The 21,912-nt window shown below is 42.0% G+C and overlaps 1 protein-coding gene across 1 annotated transcript; it reads left to right on the top strand.

Moving 5' to 3' along the window:
* The first annotated feature begins 3,030 nt into the window (after nt 1-3,030).
* On the top strand, nt 3,031-21,178 carry mki67 (marker of proliferation Ki-67). The gene is made up of 17 exons (XM_038991292.1): nt 3,031-3,210; nt 3,710-3,815; nt 5,024-5,105; nt 6,726-6,841; nt 7,024-7,096; nt 7,244-8,039; nt 8,670-8,908; nt 9,003-9,738; nt 9,840-9,958; nt 10,117-10,294; nt 10,864-11,001; nt 11,713-12,191; nt 12,426-12,462; nt 12,910-13,015; nt 14,167-14,248; nt 14,360-14,475; nt 17,496-21,178. The coding sequence occupies exons 2-17, from the start codon at nt 3,727-3,729 to the stop codon at nt 20,923-20,925; spliced, it is 6,816 nt and encodes a 2,271-aa protein (XP_038847220.1). The 5' UTR covers nt 3,031-3,210; nt 3,710-3,726; the 3' UTR covers nt 20,926-21,178.
* Nucleotides 21,179-21,912: the final 734 nt, after the last annotated feature.

Raw genomic sequence — 21,912 nt, 5'->3', positions numbered from 1 at the left:
GTGTGCAAATGTAGTAAGATTAGGGAGGTAAGGCAATAAATAGGCCATAGTGGCGAAATAATTACAATTTAGCAATTAAACACTGGAGTGATAGATGTGCAGAAAATTAATGTGCAAGTAGAGATACTGGGGTGCAAAGAAGCAAAAAAATGTATAACAATATGGGGATGAGGTAGTTGGGTGGGCTATTTACAGATGGTCTATGTACAGGTGCAATGATCGGTAAGCTGCTCTGACAGCTGATGCTTAACGTTAGTGAGGGAGATATAAGTCTCCAGCTTCAGTGATTTTTGCAATTCGTTCCAGTCATTGGCAGCAGAGAACTGGAAGGAAAGGTGGCCAAAGTAGGAGCTGGCTTTGGGGGTGACCAGTGAAATATACTTGCTGGAGCGCGTGCTACGGGTGGGTGGTGCTATGGTGACCAGTGAGCTGAGATAAGGCGGGGCTTTACCTAGCAAAGACTTATAGATAACCTGGAGCCAGTGGGTTTGGCGACGAATATGAAGCGAGGGCCAGCCAACGAGAGCATACAGGTCACAGTGGTGGGTGATATATGGGGCTTTGGTGACAAAACGGATTGCACTGTGATAGACTGCATCCTGTTTGCCGAGTAGAGTGTTGGAGGCTATTTTGTAAATGACATCGCCAAAGTCAAGGATCGGCAGGATAGTCAGTTTTACGAGGGTATGTTTGGCAGCATGAGTGAAGGATGCTTTGTTGCGAAATAGGAAGCCGATTCTAGATTTAATTTTGGAAATGCTTAATGTGAGTCTGGAAGGAGAGTTTACAGTCTAACCAGACACCTAGGTTTTTGTAGTTGTCCACATATTCTAAGTCAGAACCATCCAGAGTAGTGATGCTAGTCGGGCGGGCGGGTGTGGGCAACGATCGGTTGAAGAGCATGCATTTAGTTTTGCTTGCATTTAAGAGCAGTTGGAGGTCACGGAAGGAGTGTTGTATGGCATTGAAGCGCGTCTGGAGGTTTGTTAACACAGTGTCCAAAGAAGGGCCAGAAGTATACAGAATGGTGTCGTCTGCGTAGAGGTGGATCAGAGAATCACCAGCAGCAAGAGCGACATCATTGATGTATACAGAAAAAAAGAGTCGGGCCACTGGGGTAGTGGTAAAAAGAGTTTACCACTACCCCAGTTATCACTCCTTTTAATGGCACCCTTTTCTTCAGAGAAAAATAATTCACATCTCTTGTCCCCATTTGTTTAACGCAGAGTGCCTGCTGGTTACCCTCACCGATTCCACAGCACTCAATTCTGTTTTCACCTACCCTGACACCACAAATGGATCAGCCAAAAGTCAAGGGTCCACTTTTTCCCATAACTTCACTCCTACTGTCAGACTCATCTTTCTCGGGCTCCGAGAACTTCACCACACCTACCACCTCCAATACTTCGCCCTCATTCACTTTCATTTCTCCTCCTGTCTTCAGCTCACTCTGCTTACACTTTCTACCATTCATCTTTAACAAACCATGTCCCTTTTTTACTCCATTTTTAACCGACTCAAGCTCACCCTCTTCCTCCCTCTTTATCTTAGATCTCCTCTGCCTCTCTTTTTCCCTCCATTCCTTCTCCGTATTCCAAGTATACGTATCATTATGATAATACTGCACTTCTCCTGATATATCTTCTTGTTCTTGCCTTCTCAAGGGACGCCATTAACCTGCTGTCATAATCTCAGTACAATCAGCACAAGCCCCTCGGGATTTAAACACTCAACAGTGCATCGCACCGCCTCCGGTAAGCCTAGACGAAACACAGCCCTTATTTTAAGTGTTTCTAAAATGCTCTATGGGAAAATGTATGGTGGGAAAACAATTGGAACCATTTCCCTGTTTGACCGCTAGCTTTTATGGGTATTATGTCTCATCCTGTGGTATTTTAGTGTGTTGTGTGAAAAAACGGCCAATTTTAGTGTCCTTTTATTGTCCCCAGCATAAGTTGCATCTGTGTAATGGTCATGCTGTTTAATCAGCTTCTTGATATACCACACCTGTCCGGTGGATGGATTATCTTGGCAAAGGAGAAATGCTCATTAACAGGGATGTAAACATATTTGTGCACAACATTTGAGAGAAATACACTTTTGTGGAAAATGGGATCATTTTGCGTTCGTTTATATTTTTGTTCTGTGTAATTTGCCCATTTACTAGCACGAGCAGAGCGTGACTCTTTTTTTGACGTGAGTGAGTTCGGAACAATTTAATGTATGCGTCTTAGAAGTAGTTTTCACATACAAACTTTAGTTATATGTCCATACCCGAAAATAACATTGTCGCTGTGGTAGAACGTTTATTTTGGTTGTCGATGTTCTGTATTTATCAGTGCCATCAGGTAGACAGATTTCAGACGTGTCCATGTAAATATGATTATTAGGGAAATCGTTCTTCTTGGAAAGCATGTAAACGTTTTAATCGAACTATTATATTAATCTGACTCCAAAATAATCGCATTATTGTATTTCTTCAGGGAAGTTAACATTACCATACTCACAAATATATTTGTTTGATATTTTGATTAGTTCACATTGAGCATTCAGAAACGAAAAGACTGAACTAATATTTGTACCTTTTTGTTTCTGGGAATTTTTACTTTTAACATACATTGCTGACAAACAAGTTAATTATATCACTGTATAATTTCTTACAACGTTATTTCACCTTCAACAAATCCGCTCTGCCTTCTACTACTGTGGGTGTACCTTTAACAGAATTTCAGCCAATGGACACACTTCGCGCGTAATTTCAAACGTTTTCAAATTACTATCTGTTAGAAGGCGATGAAGTCCTCCGCCGGGCTTGTAAACAAAATAGTCCTTCATATTTTAAAGCACATTTGACACTGAAATCTGTAAAACGGGGTATATGTTTTACAAAATATAATATCCAATATATTTTATGACCTACCAAGTCCACAGCACAACTATGTATTTTAATAAGATTAAATTGGGCGGAGGGATTTCATGTACACTAGTTCGCTAACAGTTTTGCCAAGCGCAGTAAGGAACGGTCCACATCTACACATTAGCTAAAGTTGGGTAGGGCAAGATAACGACAAACAGTTTTAGGAAGGTAAGGCGAGTCTTTTAAAACAAGGTTGATGATTTTATCAATCATTGTTATAGTTTAATAAAGGGTAAAATATCCTGTAGTTTATGGACGACCAGCTGTTTTGAAGAATATTTGAACTGCCTCAGGTAACGTTAACATAATAATTTATAATTGCTTGCAAATGTAGCTAGCTAACGCCGGCCAAAAGTTAGATAGCAGAGAACGTTTCAAAGTGGCAACAACATTTAGCTTCGCCCGCCCGTTCACAACGATGTTGAAATAGCAATTCTAAATTGGTTTGTAGTTTGCTAAATTTGTTTAATATGAATAATTCGTTAACACTGAAGCGCGTGGGTAGTTGGCTAGCTAGGTTAGCACAGTGCCATGCGTGTTGAATACATGTTGGTTGGCGATTCAATTTTAAACGCAAATGTAACTACTAATTTACAAAGACTGACGCTAGCGTTACAATCGTCAAACGTATCCTTACTTGGCAGTTGTAACCAGTTGGCACAGATTATTGGTCAATACATTGTTGCCATGCTGTTACAAATCAGAACAATGTGGCTAACTAGAATCATTGTTGAATCAGTCATATTTTACACGATCGCTCAATATCTTAACGTTTTGTTTCTTTGTATTTAGGTAACGTTGAATTCAAAATGTCCCTGCACGGGAAAATTGTTGTAATCAAAAGGAGTGGCGGAGATGGGACTGAGTTTCCTCTGACTGCATCATGCTTATTTGGAAGGTGAGAAAAAGCATTCAAATTCTGTCAACAATACGTGTAATGCCATGGAAGTGAGCGTCATTAAGTGTATTTTCGTTTTTTATAGGTACTGTTAAATGTACGAAAGTCAACTTTTGCTGCTCGTATGGAACGTGTTTTTACTCGGTGGTTCAATGTTGCAGTCTGGCCATTTTAAATTTGTGAAGAGGCGGGCTTTCTACTGCTGTCGTTGAGCTTTGTTCAGTATTACAGCGTTTCAAAAGACATGTCACCACAGGTCCATTCAACTTTATCCACTGAAAGTCAACTGGATTGGGTTTAGCCCACTCATGTTGATAAATTGCCACACATTTCAACATTTACTCAGCTGGACTGTTCCTGTATGTGCTGTTGTTAACCCCAATAAGTTTTGCTGGAGTAACAGTTTATGGTAGGGTGTCCACCAATGTGTGAAAATTGTACTTCCTTATGTTATAAAATACATTTGACCAATAAATGATTATTCATGTTCTAAATCTTTCAGTGGAGTCTTTCTCTAACACATCATTAACATGATATCCAATAAGATTTGGATTTGGTCACCTAATACATCCGATAATAAGCACCTAGTTCTGACATAGTTGTGCAGATTTCTCATAACTTTAGAGGATTTTGTGGTGGTCTTCAAAGTTGCATGACATGAGCTGAATTAAATGTGTAGTTCAGAGTTGTTGTTTTTTTAATTTAATTTTTTTTTTTTTTTTTTAATTCATATGAAAAGCGTATGCTAAAAGATGAAAATACTACATGTCTCAAAATCAACCTCCATCTTAGCTCTAAATAGTTTTATATTCGAGAAGAAAGTAAGCCTGTCAGGTGCAATGCCACTTAAAGTTTTTTGTTTTTGTTTTTTAAACTCACCCTTTCTCATGCTTCCATTTATTTGGTAATCCTACTTTTGGCCATCCTACAAGGGTAAAAAAAAACGGCCTTTATCGAATTATGATAGACGTGGTTTGGACCATTACTTTCTCTCAGGGCCATCTACACAATTTTTTTTTTTTTTACCCATTGGTCAAAGAGGCGGTTTTGATTGGACACCCTACTTATAGGGTTATGAACTATGAAATATAATTGACATGCCATAAACACAAATGTTGTATTGACAGAACCAAATCTTTATGTATGCAATGAAATCAGAAAATGTAGACAGCCTTTTTACATAATATAATGGTATTTTTGTCTCTTAGGAAACCTGACTGCGACATTCGCATTCAACTTCCTCATGTCTCCAAGGAGCATTGCAGGATTGAGTTGAATGAAAATAAAGAGGTAACTATGAGTCAATATAAATTGTATTCAGATGGCTTGACTTTTTCCACATTTTGTTACGTTACAGCCTTATTCTAAATTGGATTAAATATAAAATAAATCAGATCTACACAATACCCTGTAACGACATAGCAAAAACAGTTTTTTAGATTATAAAAATAAATAAAATGGATACCTTATTTACATAACTATTCAGACACTTTTTGCTATGAGACTTTAAATTGAGCTCAGGTGCATCCTGTTTCCATTGCTCATCCTTGAGATGTTTCTTGAGTCCACCTGTTGTAAATTCAATTGTTTGGATATGATTTTGAAAGGCACACGACTGTCTATATAAGGTCCCACAGTTGACAGAGCAAAAACCAAGCCATGAGGTTGAAGGAATTGTTCGTAGTGGTCCAAGACAGGATTGTCGAGGCACAGATCTGGGGAAGGGTACCGAAACATTTCTGCAGCATTGAAGGTCCCCAATAATAGTGGCCTCAATCATTCTTAAATGGCAGAAGTTTGTAACAGCCTAGACTCTTCCTAGAGCAGTCCTCCTGGGCAATCAGGGGAGAAGGACCTTGGTCAGTGAGGTGACCAAGAACCCAATGGTTAGTTTGACAGAGCTCCAGAGTTCCTCTATGGAGATGGGAGAACCTTCCAGAAAGACAACCATCTCTGCAGCACTCCACCAATCAGGCTTTTATGGTAGTGGCCAGGCGGAAGCCACTCCACAGTAAAAGGCACAGGACAGCCTGCTTGGAGTTTGCCAAAAGGAACCTAAAGGACTCTGACCTTGAGAAACAAGATTCTCTGGTCTAATGAAGCCATGATTGAACTCTTTAGCCTGAATGCCAAGTGTCACATCTGGAGGAAACCTGGCACCATCCCTATGGTGAAGCATGGTGGTGGCAGCGTCATGCTGTGGGGATGTTTTTCAGGGCCTGGGAGACGAGTCAGGATTGAGCGAAAGATAAACAGCAAAGTACAGAGAGATCCTTGATGAAAACCTGCTCCAGAGCATTCAGGACCTCAGACTGGGGGTGGAGGTTCACCTTCCAACAGGACAACATCCCTAAGCACACAGCCAAGACAACACAGGAGTGGCTTTAGGACAAGTCTCTGAATGTCCTTGAGTGGCCTGGACATGAACCTGATCAAACATCTCTGGAGAGACCTGATAATCGCTATGCAGCGATGCTCCCATTCAACCTGACAGAGCTTGAGAGGATCTGCGGAGAAGAATAGGAGAAACTCTCCAAATACAGGTGTGCAAAGCTTGTAGTGTCATATCCAAGAAGACTCAAGGCTGTAATCGCTGCCAAAGGTGCTTCAACAAAGTACTGAGTATAGGGTCTGAATACTTATGTAAATGTCATATTTCAGTTTTACATTTTTATTTCATACATAAAAAAAAAAATGTCTTAACCTGTTTTGCATTGTCATTATGGGGTATTGTGTAGATTGTCCCTACCCCCCCCCCCCTCAATGTAATACATTTTAGAGTATGGCTGTAACGTAAAAAGATTTGTGACAAGTCAAGGGGTCTGAATGCTTTCCAAATGTACTAATTGCTGTCTTGAATAAGTCAGCTTTATAGAGAGCAAGTATTGAAAGACAGTTTTTCTCTTACAGGTTATTTTAACTAATTTGAGTTCAACGAACCCGACCCGTGTCAATGGGGAGGTTTTTCAGCAGTCTGAACGTTTGAAACATGGAGATCTAATCACAATTATTGACCGTTCTTTCAGGTTTGTGGATCTTATGTCGGTTTATAACAGTCAGAGAATAAGAATTGTTATTTGTTTAGTCTGCTTACTGTCTTCCTCCAATTTGATGTACAGCATGTCATAATTGGACAAGTGTTTGGCATTTTGAACATGCACTTTGATAGATAATATGATAATGGGTCTTTGTAATTTTTTCCCTTCAGGTTTGAATACCCTCCACCACCCACTCCAAAGAGAAATCGATATTCTACTGCTAGCAAAAGTGACACTCCTCAGGTATTATGCATGTTGCACACTAAAAGTAAAAGCTTGAAGCATATTTGATAATAAAGCATGACTTACTATTCATTATATGCACCATTGAGGAAATCTACCTCATGAATTGCCTAGAAAGTCTGCTCAAGTTGTCTTTGTTTGTCACAGGTTTTACATGAAACCCAAGCGAGGGATACCAGCGCTAAAGATGGAAACAACACTTCTGATGTCAAACCCAAGGAGGATGGAAGTCTTGAACAGAACAAGCCAAGCTCCCCCTTCTGTGAGCTGTACCAAATGTTCAAACAAGATCTGGATTCCAAGACTCCAAAGAAAGCACTTGGAACACCTGCTTCGAGGCTTTGCCCACAGAATCCTATCTCAACCAGGAAAGTGGATGGGGCGTCTGTCATTTCCACACCCAAGAAGGCGGAGACTGAAAATGTGTCACCTGTCACTGGAGTGACTCCAAAATCAGCTCAGAAGAAGCGAAAGTCCTTCAAAGGTCGGGTTGTTGAGGGGAATGTGCCAGTCGAAGATTACATCCAATTGCCTCCATCTATTCTTGAAACTCCCAAAGGTAAATGGCGTTCTTCAAAGTCCAAAACACCCACCACTGTTGAAGAAAAATCCACCCCTGTTTCTCAGAGGAAAAGTCGCCCGGCAACCCCCGAGAAGTTCACTGCTAGTGAAGTGGTTGAGCAGATTTCTGAGTGTCCGACTGCAGAAACCCTTACGACCCCCACTAGGAGGAAGAGCAAGGAAGCCACTCCTATCAAATCTTTGATAACTGGGGTAGAACCACCTGCTGATGCTGTTTCAAACCAAGACCAGATCGTACTAACTGAAAATTCCACGCCAAGTACTCCTAAGACCGAGCACTCCCGCTCTCCAAGGCCTGCTGGGAAAAATCTTCAGGCCCAGGATGTGCTTTGTGAGCTGGAGGTGACCACACCCATCAATGGTGAGGAAAAAATGCCAGGTTATTTCCCAATATTTGTCACATTTTTTACGCATACATATTTATTTACCTACTTTGAAACTCAAGCAATGTCCATTATTTGATTATTACATTCTGTACTATTCCAATGTTTAACCCAATGCCTGTATATATGTATAAACATAGGAATGAATGGTGTCACGTGATCAATGGCCATGTGAATACTCAATAGCGCATTGAAGTCTGTTAAGATGGCTATCATGGAGACATGCACAGTTTGAGCTACTCCTGGAAGTGACTTTACAGCCTAGCTGCCCTCTCTCAATCAGTGACTCAAAGTTCAAGGCCGACCAGAGTACTGCAGGCCGCCGTTAGAAACTAAATTATCCATAACTTCTTCTGTGTGCAATTAAAAAAATTATCTGTTCAAGGATATGTGGTGTATTGGTACCAGGATTGTCTTATAAAAAACTGTTTCCATTCACTATAATAGGGGTCCTGTTTTCTGCTAACAATGCCTGTAGTACTGCAAACAGCCATGAACCTCTGGCTTCAATGAGAGGGGGCAGTTGTTTAACCTAAGGTGTCATGTCCTCTTGTGATTGCATGTGTTTGACCACTATAATCAAATATTTTTAATTTCCATCTACTCAGGTAAACAGTCGTCTGCTAAGAAACGGAAGAGTGGAGACCTTGAAACTGAATTTCCAACACCTCTGTGCAAGAGGAAAAGAGTTTCATTTGGAGGTCATTTGGAGCCGGAACTATTCGATAAACGTCTTCCTCCTGACTCCCCACTATGCAAAGGAGCCACTCCTGGACGGCGAAGCCTGTGTGCCCCCAAAATGAAACAGTCACTCCTCAGGAGAGCGTCAGCAATTGGTCTGATAAAGGTACGTTTAATAATATACTCTAGGTTTGTGTGCTGACTTTGCTCATTTCACATATATTGCTGATTCCTACTTAAATAATTTTTTCATTTCATAGGAGCATGAACATTCTGCCCCAGAGAGTCTTAGCGTGAAAGGAAGTCCAGGAAAGAAGGCGTCTCCCAAGACTCCCTCGCCCGCCAAGAAGTCACCAAAGGCATCTGCCAAGACTCCCTCGCCCGCCAAGAAGTCACCGAAGGCATCTGCCAAGACTCCCTCGCCCGCCAAGAAGTCACCGAAGGCATCTGCCAAGACTCCCTCGCCCGCCAAGAAGTCACCGAAGGCATCTGCCAAGACTCCCTCGCCCGCCAAGAAGTCACCGAAGGCATCTGCCAAGACTCCCTCGCCCGCCAAGAAGTCACCGAAGGAATCTGCCAAGACTCCCTCGCCCGCCAAGAAGTCACCGAAAGCTAAAACTCCATCTCCAGGGAAAGAGAAGACCCCGAAAACCGTTGTCAAGACTCCATCTCCTGCTCGAAGAAAATCTCCTGCTCCATTAAAAGATGAGTCTCAAACACCCAAGGCTGGGAAAACTCCCAAGACCCGTGCAAGTTTGCCATCAGCCAACACGACACCCACCATGCAAGGCCGGTTCTCAGTGTCCCTCATCAGCACCCCATCACCCACCGCAGACCAGGACTCTGTCCTACAGCCGTCTGTCACTGTAACGCCTCGTGTTCCCTTGAGGCGAACGACCATGTTGTCTACCTCGAAGACAACACAGAAAAGCGCAATGAAAACTGCCATTCAGGTCATCCGTAGAAGAAGTGGTGTTTCTCGGGCATCTATGAAAGGTATGCATCCATTTACTGTATTTCCTCTTTGGGATTCAGTAACTTTTGTTGATTTTGTATTTTGATAGCAATCTTAAGTGTTTAATTTCATTTGTTTCAAGTTGTGAATTCCTGGGCTGACATTGTGAAGTTTGGCCAGACCAAGACCCAAGCTGTTATCCCAACCAAGAAAACTTCCACCCGAGTGACTAAGACGAAGAATGTTGTACCAAAACCGAAGGTATGTTTCGATAGTATTTTGCCCTCCACGACTGCACTTTATGAAATTTGTCTAGTGTAGGACATTGAAGCTTGTTGTTAAATTGACTTCAATGGTTGTCTTGGTTTTGTTTTTCTATGGCTACATTACCTAACTTGTTGATGTTTGTTCTGTGACAGACACCTGTGATGAAACTCATAGGACATGTCAGCACTGGTCATGCAGATTCACCTGTGACCATTGTTGTGGGCAAAGCTCACAGACTGAAAGCCATTCAGCCAAGTGGGGCCGTCCCAAAGCTTGTCCACAACATTGCACTGCTAAAAAAGAACATGAGAATGGATGAGGATTTGTCAGGTAATTAGTGAATTTCCTAATCCCACTTCTATGTACGTATGTTTTTCATATGGGGTGTTGGTAAATATACTGTATTGTCAGTGGGCCCTGGGAAGTTTGTAAATTCACAGCGTTGTCACATTGTCCATTCCTAAATTCAGAGCATTTCGCATTGGCACTCTGGCTGAGGAGTTGGGTTGATCCGAGCGTTCTGACCTCACAACGTTAGTCAAGCACCCACGCTAACTGGCTTAAGTCGGCTAGCTACTTCCAGACACAAATAAGAGAACGCCTCACTCTGAACATTTTACTTGCCCTAGAGAGTAGAGCTGATGAGTGTTTATGTTATGAAGAGGATTAGTGACTTACTCTGTTACTGGCAACAATTTAATAGGTATACATAAACATGCGCTAAAAAAGCTGTCTTAAATTCTTAATTTATTCGGCGCTCTGGAACTCAAACCAGGGTGCTCAGAATTCGGAGTAGATTGCCAGGGTGAATTTATGAGTGCATCCATGGTATATAAAGGACTTGTTACATTGTCATATTGTGCTCAAGTAAAGCAACCTGGTTGTGTTTGTGGTTTCAGGCATTGCAGACATTTTCAAGACCCCGGCAAGGCAGAGGAAGTCTGTGGTCAAAGTGCAGAGTGCCCTCAAGACACCCCTGAGAGCCCAGTCTACATCTATGATTGAATCATCAGTGATGAATACCCCAGAGGAGACTGGTAAGTGATTTTGGGGGTGGGGGTCTCAATTGCATACTCCTTGTGTCCTCTCGCTTCTTCTCAAAACCCATTGGAGAAGGTCAGAGGGGAGGGACCTCTGGCTTTCTCATCCAATGTGGTTTTTAGGAGGACAGGACGCAAGGAGTATGCAATTGAGATTCTCCCTATGATCATGTCAAGATGAGTATGAGTGATGAAGAATCTGGTGTGGGGGACTTTTTTGTTTTGTTGAATTGTACATGTTGTTTTCATGCTCATCAAACAATTCAGTGACCACTTGTGCGCTGTGGATGGTGAGCATTGTCATCCTATGGGGGCGTAGCTGAAATAATGGCCTGCCCAGCATTCTTATACACAGGTTGGTAATTCCAGTCCTTGGGGGCCTGATTGGTGTCACAGTTTTGCCCCAGCTGACACCTGACTCCAATAATCACCTAATCATGATCTTCAGTTTAGAATGCAATTTGATTAATCAGCTGTTTTCTAGGGATGGAGAAAGTGTGACATCAATCAGGCCCTCGAGGTCTGGAGTTGCCCACCCCTGCCCTACATGATGTTAATTGCTTAATTAACGCAGGAACCACACCTGTGTGGAAGCACCTGCTTTCAATATACTTTGTATCCATCATTTACTCATGCTTTTCTGTTATTTTGGCAGTTAGCTGTATCATGTTGAAATCACTTGACACTAAACATATCTTATCTTCACAGGTGAAATGGTGGTGTCTCCACTTGTTGTTTCTACTGCTAAACGGGGCGCGTACAACAGCGATGCAGTCACTAGACTCCTTCGGGATGGTCAAGAATCCAGTTTCATCACGGAGGAAGCGGATGACTCCCGTACTACACAAAATGAGATTCTTGCCTTAGAGATGTCTTCAGAAGAATCGAAGGAAGTACAGCGGCCAGATTCAAAAAAATCTATTTCGACTCCCAAACAGAAGAAACCTGAACAACCCGAGTGTCTCACTGGAGTGAAGAGGATTATGAAGACCCCAAGACAGAAGGTGCAACCCATCGAAGACCTCAGAGGAAAACTGATGACAACTCCAAGAGGGCCTAAGGCTTCTCAGGAAGTAAGCTTAGCTGGTGTAAAGGAACTCCTGACGACCCCCAAACAAATCGCTGAACGTGTTGAAGAGATTTCTGGTAAAGTCCAAGATGACAACGTCCACAGCGAGACAAAAGAGGTAAAGGCAACACAGTGTAGTTTCAACTCCATTGTTCTCTTTTTATAACACAGATGTTGTTTGGTATAATGGTAAGTTTACATACCAAAAAGTGTTTCGCATTACTTATTTGCCTGTTATGTTTATTTGCTGTTGAATGGTTTATTTCATCTTATCCCATGACTACTATAATAGGTTCGGAATATTTCAACTGTATCACCTTTTTAATTAAAAGGGTTTTTGTTTCATTTTCAGATTCACGGTGACGCTGTTTCTCCTAAATGCCTCTCAGGTAACATATCTGCTTGCTAGATAGCTAACATAAGCATTCACAATGCACAGAGTGACAATAAGTTCGCTTCGGCCGTCAGTCAACATCAATGTTGGAATAGCAATTATAAATCGGTGTTTGATGTTCTGCTACCGGTAATTAGTTTACACTGAAGCGCATGGTTACTTGGTTGGTAAGCACAGTCGCATGCGTGTTCAATGCAGCAATGCATGTTGGTTGGCGATTCAATTCTTAACTCATGTAACCTACGAATAGTTTACTACTATCAAGAGGCCAACTTAATCTTGCTAGGCAGTACTAACCAGTTTGCGCACAGATTATTGGTTGCTGTTCTTTTCCGAATCGTAACAACTTGGCTACCCTAGCTAGCTCGTGCCAGTAGCTAGAATAATTGAGTCACACATTTCACATGATTGCTCAATGTCCTAACATTTTATTTTTATTTAGGTAACGTTGAATTCAAAATGCCCCTGTACGGGAAAATAGTTGTAATCAAAAGGAGTGGCGGAGATGGGACTGCTCTTCCTCTGACTGCATCATGCTTATTTGGAAGGTGAGAAAAAGCTGTTCAAATCTGTCTATGTGAAATGCCATAGCAGTGAGTGCCATTGTCTAAATGTAATATATTCATCGTTTTGTATGGTACTGTTAATTGTATGAGTCTACTTTTGCTGCATGTATGGAATGTGGTTTTTACTTGGTACTGAGCTTGGGTGAAACCCCGGTGTATATTATATTTTGAAATACCAACAGGGTGATTTACAATACCGGGAGGAAGAAAAATTTTAATCTGAAATGTGTCAAATTATATCTAGCTCAGGGCTCCAGCTATGCATTTGGTTTGCTTACTTGCTAGCCGACCAAGCTTCTTGATTACAGCAGAGACATTCAGTCCCCACCTCCGGAGCAAGATCCCTGTTGCCTAAATTGTTTTGTGTTTCTCTTCTGTAACCAAGAAGCTTAATCTTGACTTCTAGCAAGTTAGCAAACCAAATGCATAGCTTGAGCCCAGAGCAGGATATAATTTATTTGACACATCTTAGATTTCTTAGTTTTTTTTACTTGTAGTAAGAAGCAGTTGTATTTTCTTGTTGAAATGGCACCCCCTTGTGTGCACATTCTATACCCTGGTATGGTATAGAAATGGTATGAAAGTCAGTAGACTGCCGATCCCAACTTGGGGCCATTTTGAATTTGCGAAGAGGCGGCCTTTACATTTACGTTTACATTTAAGTCATTTAGCAGACGCTCTTATCCAGAGCGACTTACAAATTGGTGCATTCACCTCCTTTCTACTGCTGTCTTCGGTTGTTGAGCTTTGTTCACTATTACAGCGCTTCGAAACGTCTCAAGACATGTCACCACAGACCCTAGAGATCCATTCAGCCTTCTACACTGAAAATTAATTATGGATTGGATTTAGCCTGCACTTGTTTATAAATTGCCACACATTTAGCATTTACTCAACTGAACTTTTGTTTCCATATGTGTGCTGTGTGAACCCCAGCAATTGTTGCTGGAGTAACAGCTTATGGGGATAAAGATAAACCATGAAATACAACTTACATGCCTTAATAAACAATTTTAAAAAATATATATATAAAAAAAGTGACAATCATGTATTTGCATAGCTGATGACCGGCATACAATGAAATCAGGAAATGTTGACATCCTTTCTACAGAATATTTATTATTGTCTCTTAGGAAACCTGACTGCGACATTTGCGTTAAACTTCCTGAAGTATCCAAGGAGCATTGCAGGATTGAGTTGAATGAAAATAACGAGGTAAATGCGGAGTCAGACAATATAATTGCTGCCTTCAGTAAGTCGGTTACTTTCATTTTAGTGTCTGTAGAGCAAGTATTGTAAGATACTTATTTCTCTTCTCTCTTGCAGGTTATTTTAACTAATTTGAGTTCAACGAACCCGACCCGTGTCAATGGGGAGGTTTTGCAGCAGTCTGAACGTTTGAAACATGGGGATCTAATCACAATTATTGACCGTTCTTTCAGGTTTGTGCATTTTATGTCCGTTTATAAGTCAGAGAATATGAATTTATTTAATGTGTTTAGTCTAGAGCCCGACCGATATGGGATTTTTGGATCCGGTTTTCTTTTTTTAATGTAAATATTCACTGTTAACGATATCTGCCAATATTTTTATTACTATAGCTGGAAAGAAAAAAATATATTTTCTCTATTGATTGCGCTTAAAACAGCCCTGCAAAAGTACTCAAAGCTTATTTCCTAAATTTGGTTAAAGAATATTAAATGTAAGCACCACACAAAATGTATAAGCACCAGAATGACAAGATTTGTTTATGGAAAAACTGTTACTCTAGTGAAAGGAGGATAAACGGCACGGATTGCAGCAAAAATGTGCCTCTGAAGACGGCTGCCTCGTGCTAGCCCGCTGGAAAATGACATGGGACACATTTTCAATGTATTGGTATTTACGGTAGCTATGTTATCAATTGTAGCGCTGTGGTCACTGAATTCTGGTAGTTGTCACTTAAAATTAAAAAACATAAATCACAAAATTTGCCGCTGGCATATTGCTGCCTTTCGCCCCCAGGCGCTGCCTCAGTGACTGGTCCTTGCTTACTCCATTGATGTTGAAATGTAAAATAGTAAGGGTTATGGTTTGGTTCGGGTACTCCCCACCACGGTGGGAAGCTATAGAAATGCATTTATAAATGTCTGTCTTGTTTGCCACATTTATTCTATTAGACACCTTTTAATGCATACTTTTAAATTACATTTTCTGAGCTAAACACAACTAAGAATAAATATACAGTGCCTTAAGAAATTATTCCAACCCCTTGACTTTTTCCACATTTTGTTGTTACAAAGTGGGATTAAGTTTGATTTAATTGTCATTTTCAGTCAACAATCTACACAGTACTCTGTCAGTGGAACAAAAATTCTAAGATTTGTTAACAATAATGAAAAATAAAACCAATCTTGATTAGAAATGTATTCAACCCCTCAATACATGTTAGAATCAACTTTTGGCAGCGATTACCGGTACCTGTGAGTCTTTCTGGGTAAGTCTCGAAGAGCTTTCCACCTGAATTGTGCAACATTTCCCTCTTTTTAATTATTATTTTTGTTTTTTAATTCTTCAATCTCTGTCAGTCAAATTGGTTGTTGATAATTGCTAGACAACCATTTTCAGGTCTTACCATAGATTTTCAAGCAGATTTAAGTCAAACCCGTGACTCTGCCACTCAGGAACATTCAACGTCTTCTTGGTAAGCAATTCCAGTGTAGCTTCGGTCTTGTTTTAGGTTATGATGCTGAAAGATGAATTAATCTCCCCCCAGTGTGGTGGAAATCAGACTGAACCAGGTTTTCCTCTAGGATTTTACCTGTGCTTAGTTCCGTTTCTTTTTTATCCTGAAACTAGGCATTCAGAGGCATCAAATCTTCCAATACGTTGTATCAAACAAATCTAGAAATGAACTGAACGAAGCATCACCTAATGCGCTCAATATCTTTAATCAATACTTTTTGACATTATTAATTACAGGCCTGGCTGCGGTTCGGGCTGCCGCACAGACAGAACCGGCATGGACACGTAGCCCACACCACTATCAACAATAGTGACAAGTGTCACATCAAAGGTGACAGGCTCACTGTGCTGAAAGGACAGGGACCGTAATACCTGTGTACTCCATGGCACTGATGGAGAGCCAATTCTGGTCAGACACGGCTGATACAGCCGTTAAACACAGCATCAAATAACTTTTTAAGGAATAAGCAGCCCATTCACTCCAGTAGGCCCCATGAAATCATACCAATACAAAAGCACAACCATTTTGTGTCAAATCAAATGGGGGAAAAAACAGCTATTCCCATTGCAAATATATTTGATCATGTCTATCACACTGACAAGTGATCTAAAGTTTTACATGCACCAATGTTTCAGTCATTGTTTTCAGAGATGGCTAACAGCAAGCGAGCTGCAACAAAACAGTGCCACTCACCAGATAATCAGTTGTAAACATAGTTTGAAAGTAAATCTTAAAGGTTAGCAAATTAGCAAAAACATCCATCTTGAAGTTAACAGCTGCTGCAGCTGCCTTCGCTATTTTGTCACACTACTAAAAAAAACAAGCTAGCTAACAGTGTCCCACTACTACAACAAAAGCTAGTGAAAGTTACTAGTGAGCAAACTACTGTTAAGTTCATGTTTTAAGTATCCCTATATTTCTGTTATTACGGGGCTATCACTCAGTCAAGAGTGCGCATGAAGTCTGGTCGTTGTTGGACCTAGCCTGGAGTGTAATGGCTACCTTGTAGTGTGTTCATATAGTAGAGTAAACTTTGTTAAACTGGAACCTTGTCGTTGTGTCATTTCGAGTTAACAACTACTGCTTGTGACACTGATTATTTTCTCTTGTCGAGGCCTGTCAATGTGATTTGATTCATTCCATTGTCACTCAAATTCTGCTCTAATACAGCTGAATGGCAGAAGCCTTCTGTCCAGCTTCTGAAGGCCTAGCCAATGGCTGGCTGAGCTAGCTTGATTTTTCTACCCAGAGACCACCAAAGAAAATCCTGATTTTTATCATTTTCTCTATTCAGTATTAACCCTGTTCTTTACAACACAAACGGAAGGGATGGAATCAGAAAATGATTACAATTATTGTAAAGATGAAATCGAAATTAAAATACCGGTAATGTAATTTGTACAAAAATATCTGAAGGCCTACAACTGATGGTTCCCTACTGATTGAATATAACACATAATATTTTGCAGGCTTCGCTAAAGGACTAATGAAATGCAAAGAAAGTCTACTTTTTCTCAGATGTGTTCTCTGCATCCTATATCGGCCCTTTTCGGTGGATTAAACGCTGATGCAAATACATCCGTAAAAGGCTAATATCGGTCAGGCTCTAGTTTAGTCTGCTTAGAGTCCGTTTTAAAATGTGATGGACAGCATGTCATAATTTAACAATTATTTGGCATGTTAAACCATACACTTGGATCCATAGGTTTAATGGTTTACTGTTATTTTCCTTTTCAGGTTTGAATACCCTCAAGCACCCACTCCAAAGAAAAATAGATCTTCTAAACAGAACACTCCAAGAGGGCCTAAGGCTCTTCAGAAAGTAAGCTTAGATGGTGTGAAGACCCCCAAACACATTGCGCAACCTGTTGAAGAGATTTCTGATGCCATGACAACAGAGGCAGTGGAAGAGCTTGCTGCTGCTCTTGCTGAAGCAGTGGAGGAAGAACAACCTGCTCCTCTTGCTGAGGCAGTGCAGGAGGTAGAAGAGCCAGTTTCTGCGCCTGCTAAGGCAGTGGAGGAAGAACAACCTGCTCCTCTTGCTGAGGCAGTGAAGGAGGTAGAAGAGCCAGTTTCTGCGCCTGCTGAGGCAGTGGAGGAAGAACAACCTGCTCCTCTTGCTGAGGCAGTGCAGGAGGTAGAAGAGCCAGTTTCTGCGCCTGCTAAGGCAGTGGAGGAAGAACAACCTGCTCCTCTTGCTGAGGCAGTGCAGGAGGTAGAAGAGCCAGTTTCTGCTCCTGCTGAGGCAGTGGAGGAAGAACAACCTGCTCCTCTTGCTGAGGCAGTGCAGGAGGTAGAAGAGCCATTTTCTGCACCTGCTGAGGCAGTGGAGGAAGAACAACCTGCTCCTCGTACTGAGCCCATTTCTGCACCTGCTGAGGTAGAAGAGCCAGTTGCTACACCTGCTGAGGCAGTGGCGGTAGCACATCTTGACAGTGAAGAGCCTTCTGTTCCAGTAAAAGGTAGAGGAAAGAAAACTGAGGGGATTGTGCCACCACCTGCTAGAGGGAGATCGGCAAGGCGTAATGAAACCAGTAGCGTTGAGGCACCAGCAGAAACTATGGACTCTGTGGATGTCCAGGAGAAAATGGCAGCTGACCCAGTTCCTGCTGAAAATCCCAAGAGAGGAAGAAAGGCCAAACAGGCTTCTGTAGAGAGAGTTGAATCAGTGCAGGAGAACGCTGTTGAAAGTGAGAGTGCTGAAATTTCTCCAATTGAGGACCAGCAGCCAACTTCTGATGTCCCCGTGGAGAAACCCAGAAGAGGAAGAAAGGCCGAACAGGCTTCTGTAGAACAAGTTGAAACAGTGTTGGAGAACACTGTTGAAGCCGTGAGTGTTCCTGTCACTGAGAAGATTGAGGCCCAGACTCCAGTCGTTAGATCTAAGAGAGGAAGAAAGCCTAAACATGATTCAGTAGAAGAAGTTGAAGCGAAGGTTCTTGAAATTCCTCCAATTGAGATTGTGGAAGCCAAGGAGATGCCTGCTATTGTTCCTGTTGAGAACCCACGGGCAAGAGGAAGACGGGCTAAACAGGAGTCTGAAGAAGCCAAAACAATGGAAGAAAATGTTGCGGCGGTTGATACTCCTACAGAAGAGGTGGAGGCCTCAGTCCTGTTTGCAAAACCCAAAAGAGGAAGAAAGACTAAGCAGGAGCCTGTAGATCAAGTGGAGTCTGTGAGTGTTGAAACTCCAATCGAGCAAGTTGAGGCCCAGGAGCAGACCACTGTGGCTCCAGTTGAGAAACCCAAAAGAGGGGGAAGAAAGACTAAGCAGGCTTCTGTAGAGAAAGTTGAGCCTGTTGAGGATCACCCCGTTGAGTCTCTGACTGTTGAACTCCAGGAGCAGACTACCGTGGCGCCAGTTGAGAAACCCAAAAGAGGGGGAAGGAAGACTAAGCAGGCTTCTGTAGAGAAAGTTGAGCCTGTTGAGGATCACCCCGTTGAGTCTCTGACTGTTGAACTCCAGGAGCAGACTACTGTGGCGCCAGTTGAGAAACCCAAAAGAGGGGGAAGGAAGACTAAGCAGGCTTCTGTAGAGCAAGTTGAGGATCACCCCATTGAGTCTCTGACTGTTGAACTCCAGGAGCAGACTACCGTGGCGCCAGTTGAGAAACCCAAAAGAGGGGGAAGGAAGACTAAGCAGGCTTCTGTAGAGCAAGTTGAGTCTCTGACTGTTGAACTCCAGGAGCAGACCACCGTGGCACCAGTTGAGAAACCCAAAAGAGGGGGAAGAAAGACTAAGCAAGCTTCTGTAGAGCAAGTTGAGTCTGAGGATCACCCTGTTGCGTCTCTGACTGTTGAAGTTGAAGCCCAGGAGCAGACTGTGGCTCCAGTTGAGAAACCCAAAAGAGGGGGAAGAAAGACTAAGCAGGCTTCTGTAGAGCAAGTTGAGGATCACCCTGTTGAGTCTCTGACTGTTGAACTCCAGGAGCAGACTACCTTGGCTTCGGTTGAGGAACCTAAAAGAGTGGGAAGAAGGACTAAACAGGAACCTGAGTGTGTCGTCCCTCCAGTATCCACAGAGACTCAGGAGGAAACATCTGCTCCCCCTACAGAGAAACCTAAAAGAGGAGGAAGAAGAGCAAAGCAGCAGAAGGTTCCTGAAGTGGTGGAAGTTGAGAACATGGTAGTGCAGGAGGTCCACCTTCCTGCACAAACTGAGGTTGATGCTAAACCAGAGTGTGAAGAGGCTGATGCTGAAGAACTGCTGGAAGCTCCGGTTGTCAAACAAGGATGGAGAAGGAAGGCAAAAGCCGTTGTGAAGGATGAAGTGCCTGCCAAGCGAGCACGCAGAGGAGCAGCTGATTCCACAAAGGTGCCCACTGTTGCAGAAGCAACTGTGGAAGTTCCAACCGAGCCTGTCAAGCGAGGTAGAAGGGCAGCTAAATCCAAAGTCTCTGCAGATGAAACCACCATTGCAGCCGAGAGCACTCCATTGGAGGCTGAGGTAACAGACACGGAGGTAATGACTGCTGTGGTTAAAAAGGGAAGAGGAAAAGCCCCTAAAAAGGGAAATGCTGTTTCTGAAACGACCTCTGACCAGGCAAATTCTATTGAAGGCATGGAAACCATTGACGAAGCCTCAAAATCTGTGAATTGGAAACCTGATTTGGAAGTTACACACAATGTCACCCCTCTTCCTAAACAGAAGACATCCAGACGGAATGATAGTGTTCCTGTTACTAAGGTTGAAGAACAGCAGGTTGTGAAGACAGTGCGAGGAAGAAGAGCAAGATCTTATGTCGAGGTCAAAGAGGAGACCGTACAATCAACACCCTCAAAAAGGGCACGCCATAGCACCATAAAGACCTCTGCTGCTGAAGCCACGATCCCCATTTCAAAGCCAGTAAACGAAAGAAATGCAGCAAGAAATATGAAAACTGAAGAGGCAAATCTCTCTGATAAAGCTGTTCCAAAGGAGCCTGTCAAGAAAACAAGACGAGCAGCAAAGTCTACTGCAGCAGCTCCCGTTGAGGCCACTAGCACTACTCCTGCTGTCCCGGAGGAAGTGCCAGAGACCATCCCCAAAGCCACAGTTGTGGCTGCTACTAAAGGAAGAGGTAAAGCGACAAAGGGAAAAGCTGTATCTCAGGAAATTGACATTGAGCAAGGTACTGAGTCGGAGCAGCCGTGTAAGCCCCGCAGAGGGAGAGCAGCAAGAAAATAGAGCTTAGGCATTCATAGATTTTTGTTTGTTTTAATGCTTTGATATAGAAATGCTAATGTTACAGATGTATAATTGATGCCCTTAGCAGTGCTTTACAATATTATTCAGATTTTTGGTCTTAATTGTGGTTAGTTTTGCTACATTCTCTGAATATTTTTTTTTACAATCCTTTTAAAATCTATGGTGTTCTATTTAGACAAATAGTTTGGGGGAAAATTTTCATATTAAAAATCAAAAAATTAAGTTGTCAGAATTTCTTATGCTGTAGCATTATTGATAAGGCATGATTAACTCTCAAATTGAGTAGATTCTGGTACTGTACATTTTTATATTTGTCTTTGATTTAACTCCAACACATACAATACCACATGCATGGAGGTTATCCCCACACATTATTCATTCAAATTATTCAGGATACATTCACAAAGGATTAAAGTATTTCCATTGTGGTTGTCTTGGCCAAAATGACATGGCTGTTAACCAGAGAGGTTAAAAGAATAACAATGCTTTGTTTGACACAACACAAATAAAGCAAGGAGGCAGGTCTTGTATAAAGCGGTTTCCAGAACCTGTGAAGAGAACAAATGGTGCATAGTTCCCTATCTCTGCCCCGGACCCTCTGAGGAAACGAGTGGTCATCTTTACTGTCAAAAAGAAGCCTTGTAGCCTTGTGTGTAAGCTTTAAACATTTGCGATCTGCATAAAGCACGTGTCAAACTCATTCCACGTAGGGCCGTGTGTCTGCAGGTTTTTTATCCTCACTTGTACTTGATTGATGAATTGAGGTCACAGATTATTTAGGAACTCCCTTCGTCTAGTTAGGTCTTAATTGAAAGCAAAAACCAGCAGACATTGAATGAGTTTGACACCCCTGCCATAAAGTAATTGTCTGTTAGTTGTCTAGGAGTAAAAAAAAAAAAAGAAAAGGGGAATTGTTCAAAATGTTCACATACTGTGCAGAAAAATGCAATGTGGTTTAGACTACTT

This window comes from Salvelinus namaycush, chromosome 4, assembly GCF_016432855.1.
Source record: "Salvelinus namaycush isolate Seneca chromosome 4, SaNama_1.0, whole genome shotgun sequence".
Classification (NCBI taxonomy): Eukaryota; Metazoa; Chordata; class Actinopteri; order Salmoniformes; family Salmonidae; genus Salvelinus; species Salvelinus namaycush.
This window is presented reverse-complemented; position numbering and strand designations above follow the sequence as displayed.

What these genes read in the sequence shown, in the direction of transcription:
- mki67 (XM_038991292.1), top strand. Translation starts at nt 3,727, where the DNA reads ATGTCCCTGCACGGGAAAATTGTTGTAATCAAAAGGAGTGGCGGAGAT. An exon ending in GGTGACCACACCCATCAATG is followed by an intron (nt 8,040 to 8,669) that starts GTGAGGAAAAAA and finishes CCATCTACTCAG; the next exon opens with GTAAACAGTCGTCTGCTAAG. An exon ending in GCATCATGCTTATTTGGAAG is followed by an intron (nt 13,016 to 14,166) that starts GTGAGAAAAAGC and finishes ATTGTCTCTTAG; the next exon opens with GAAACCTGACTGCGACATTT.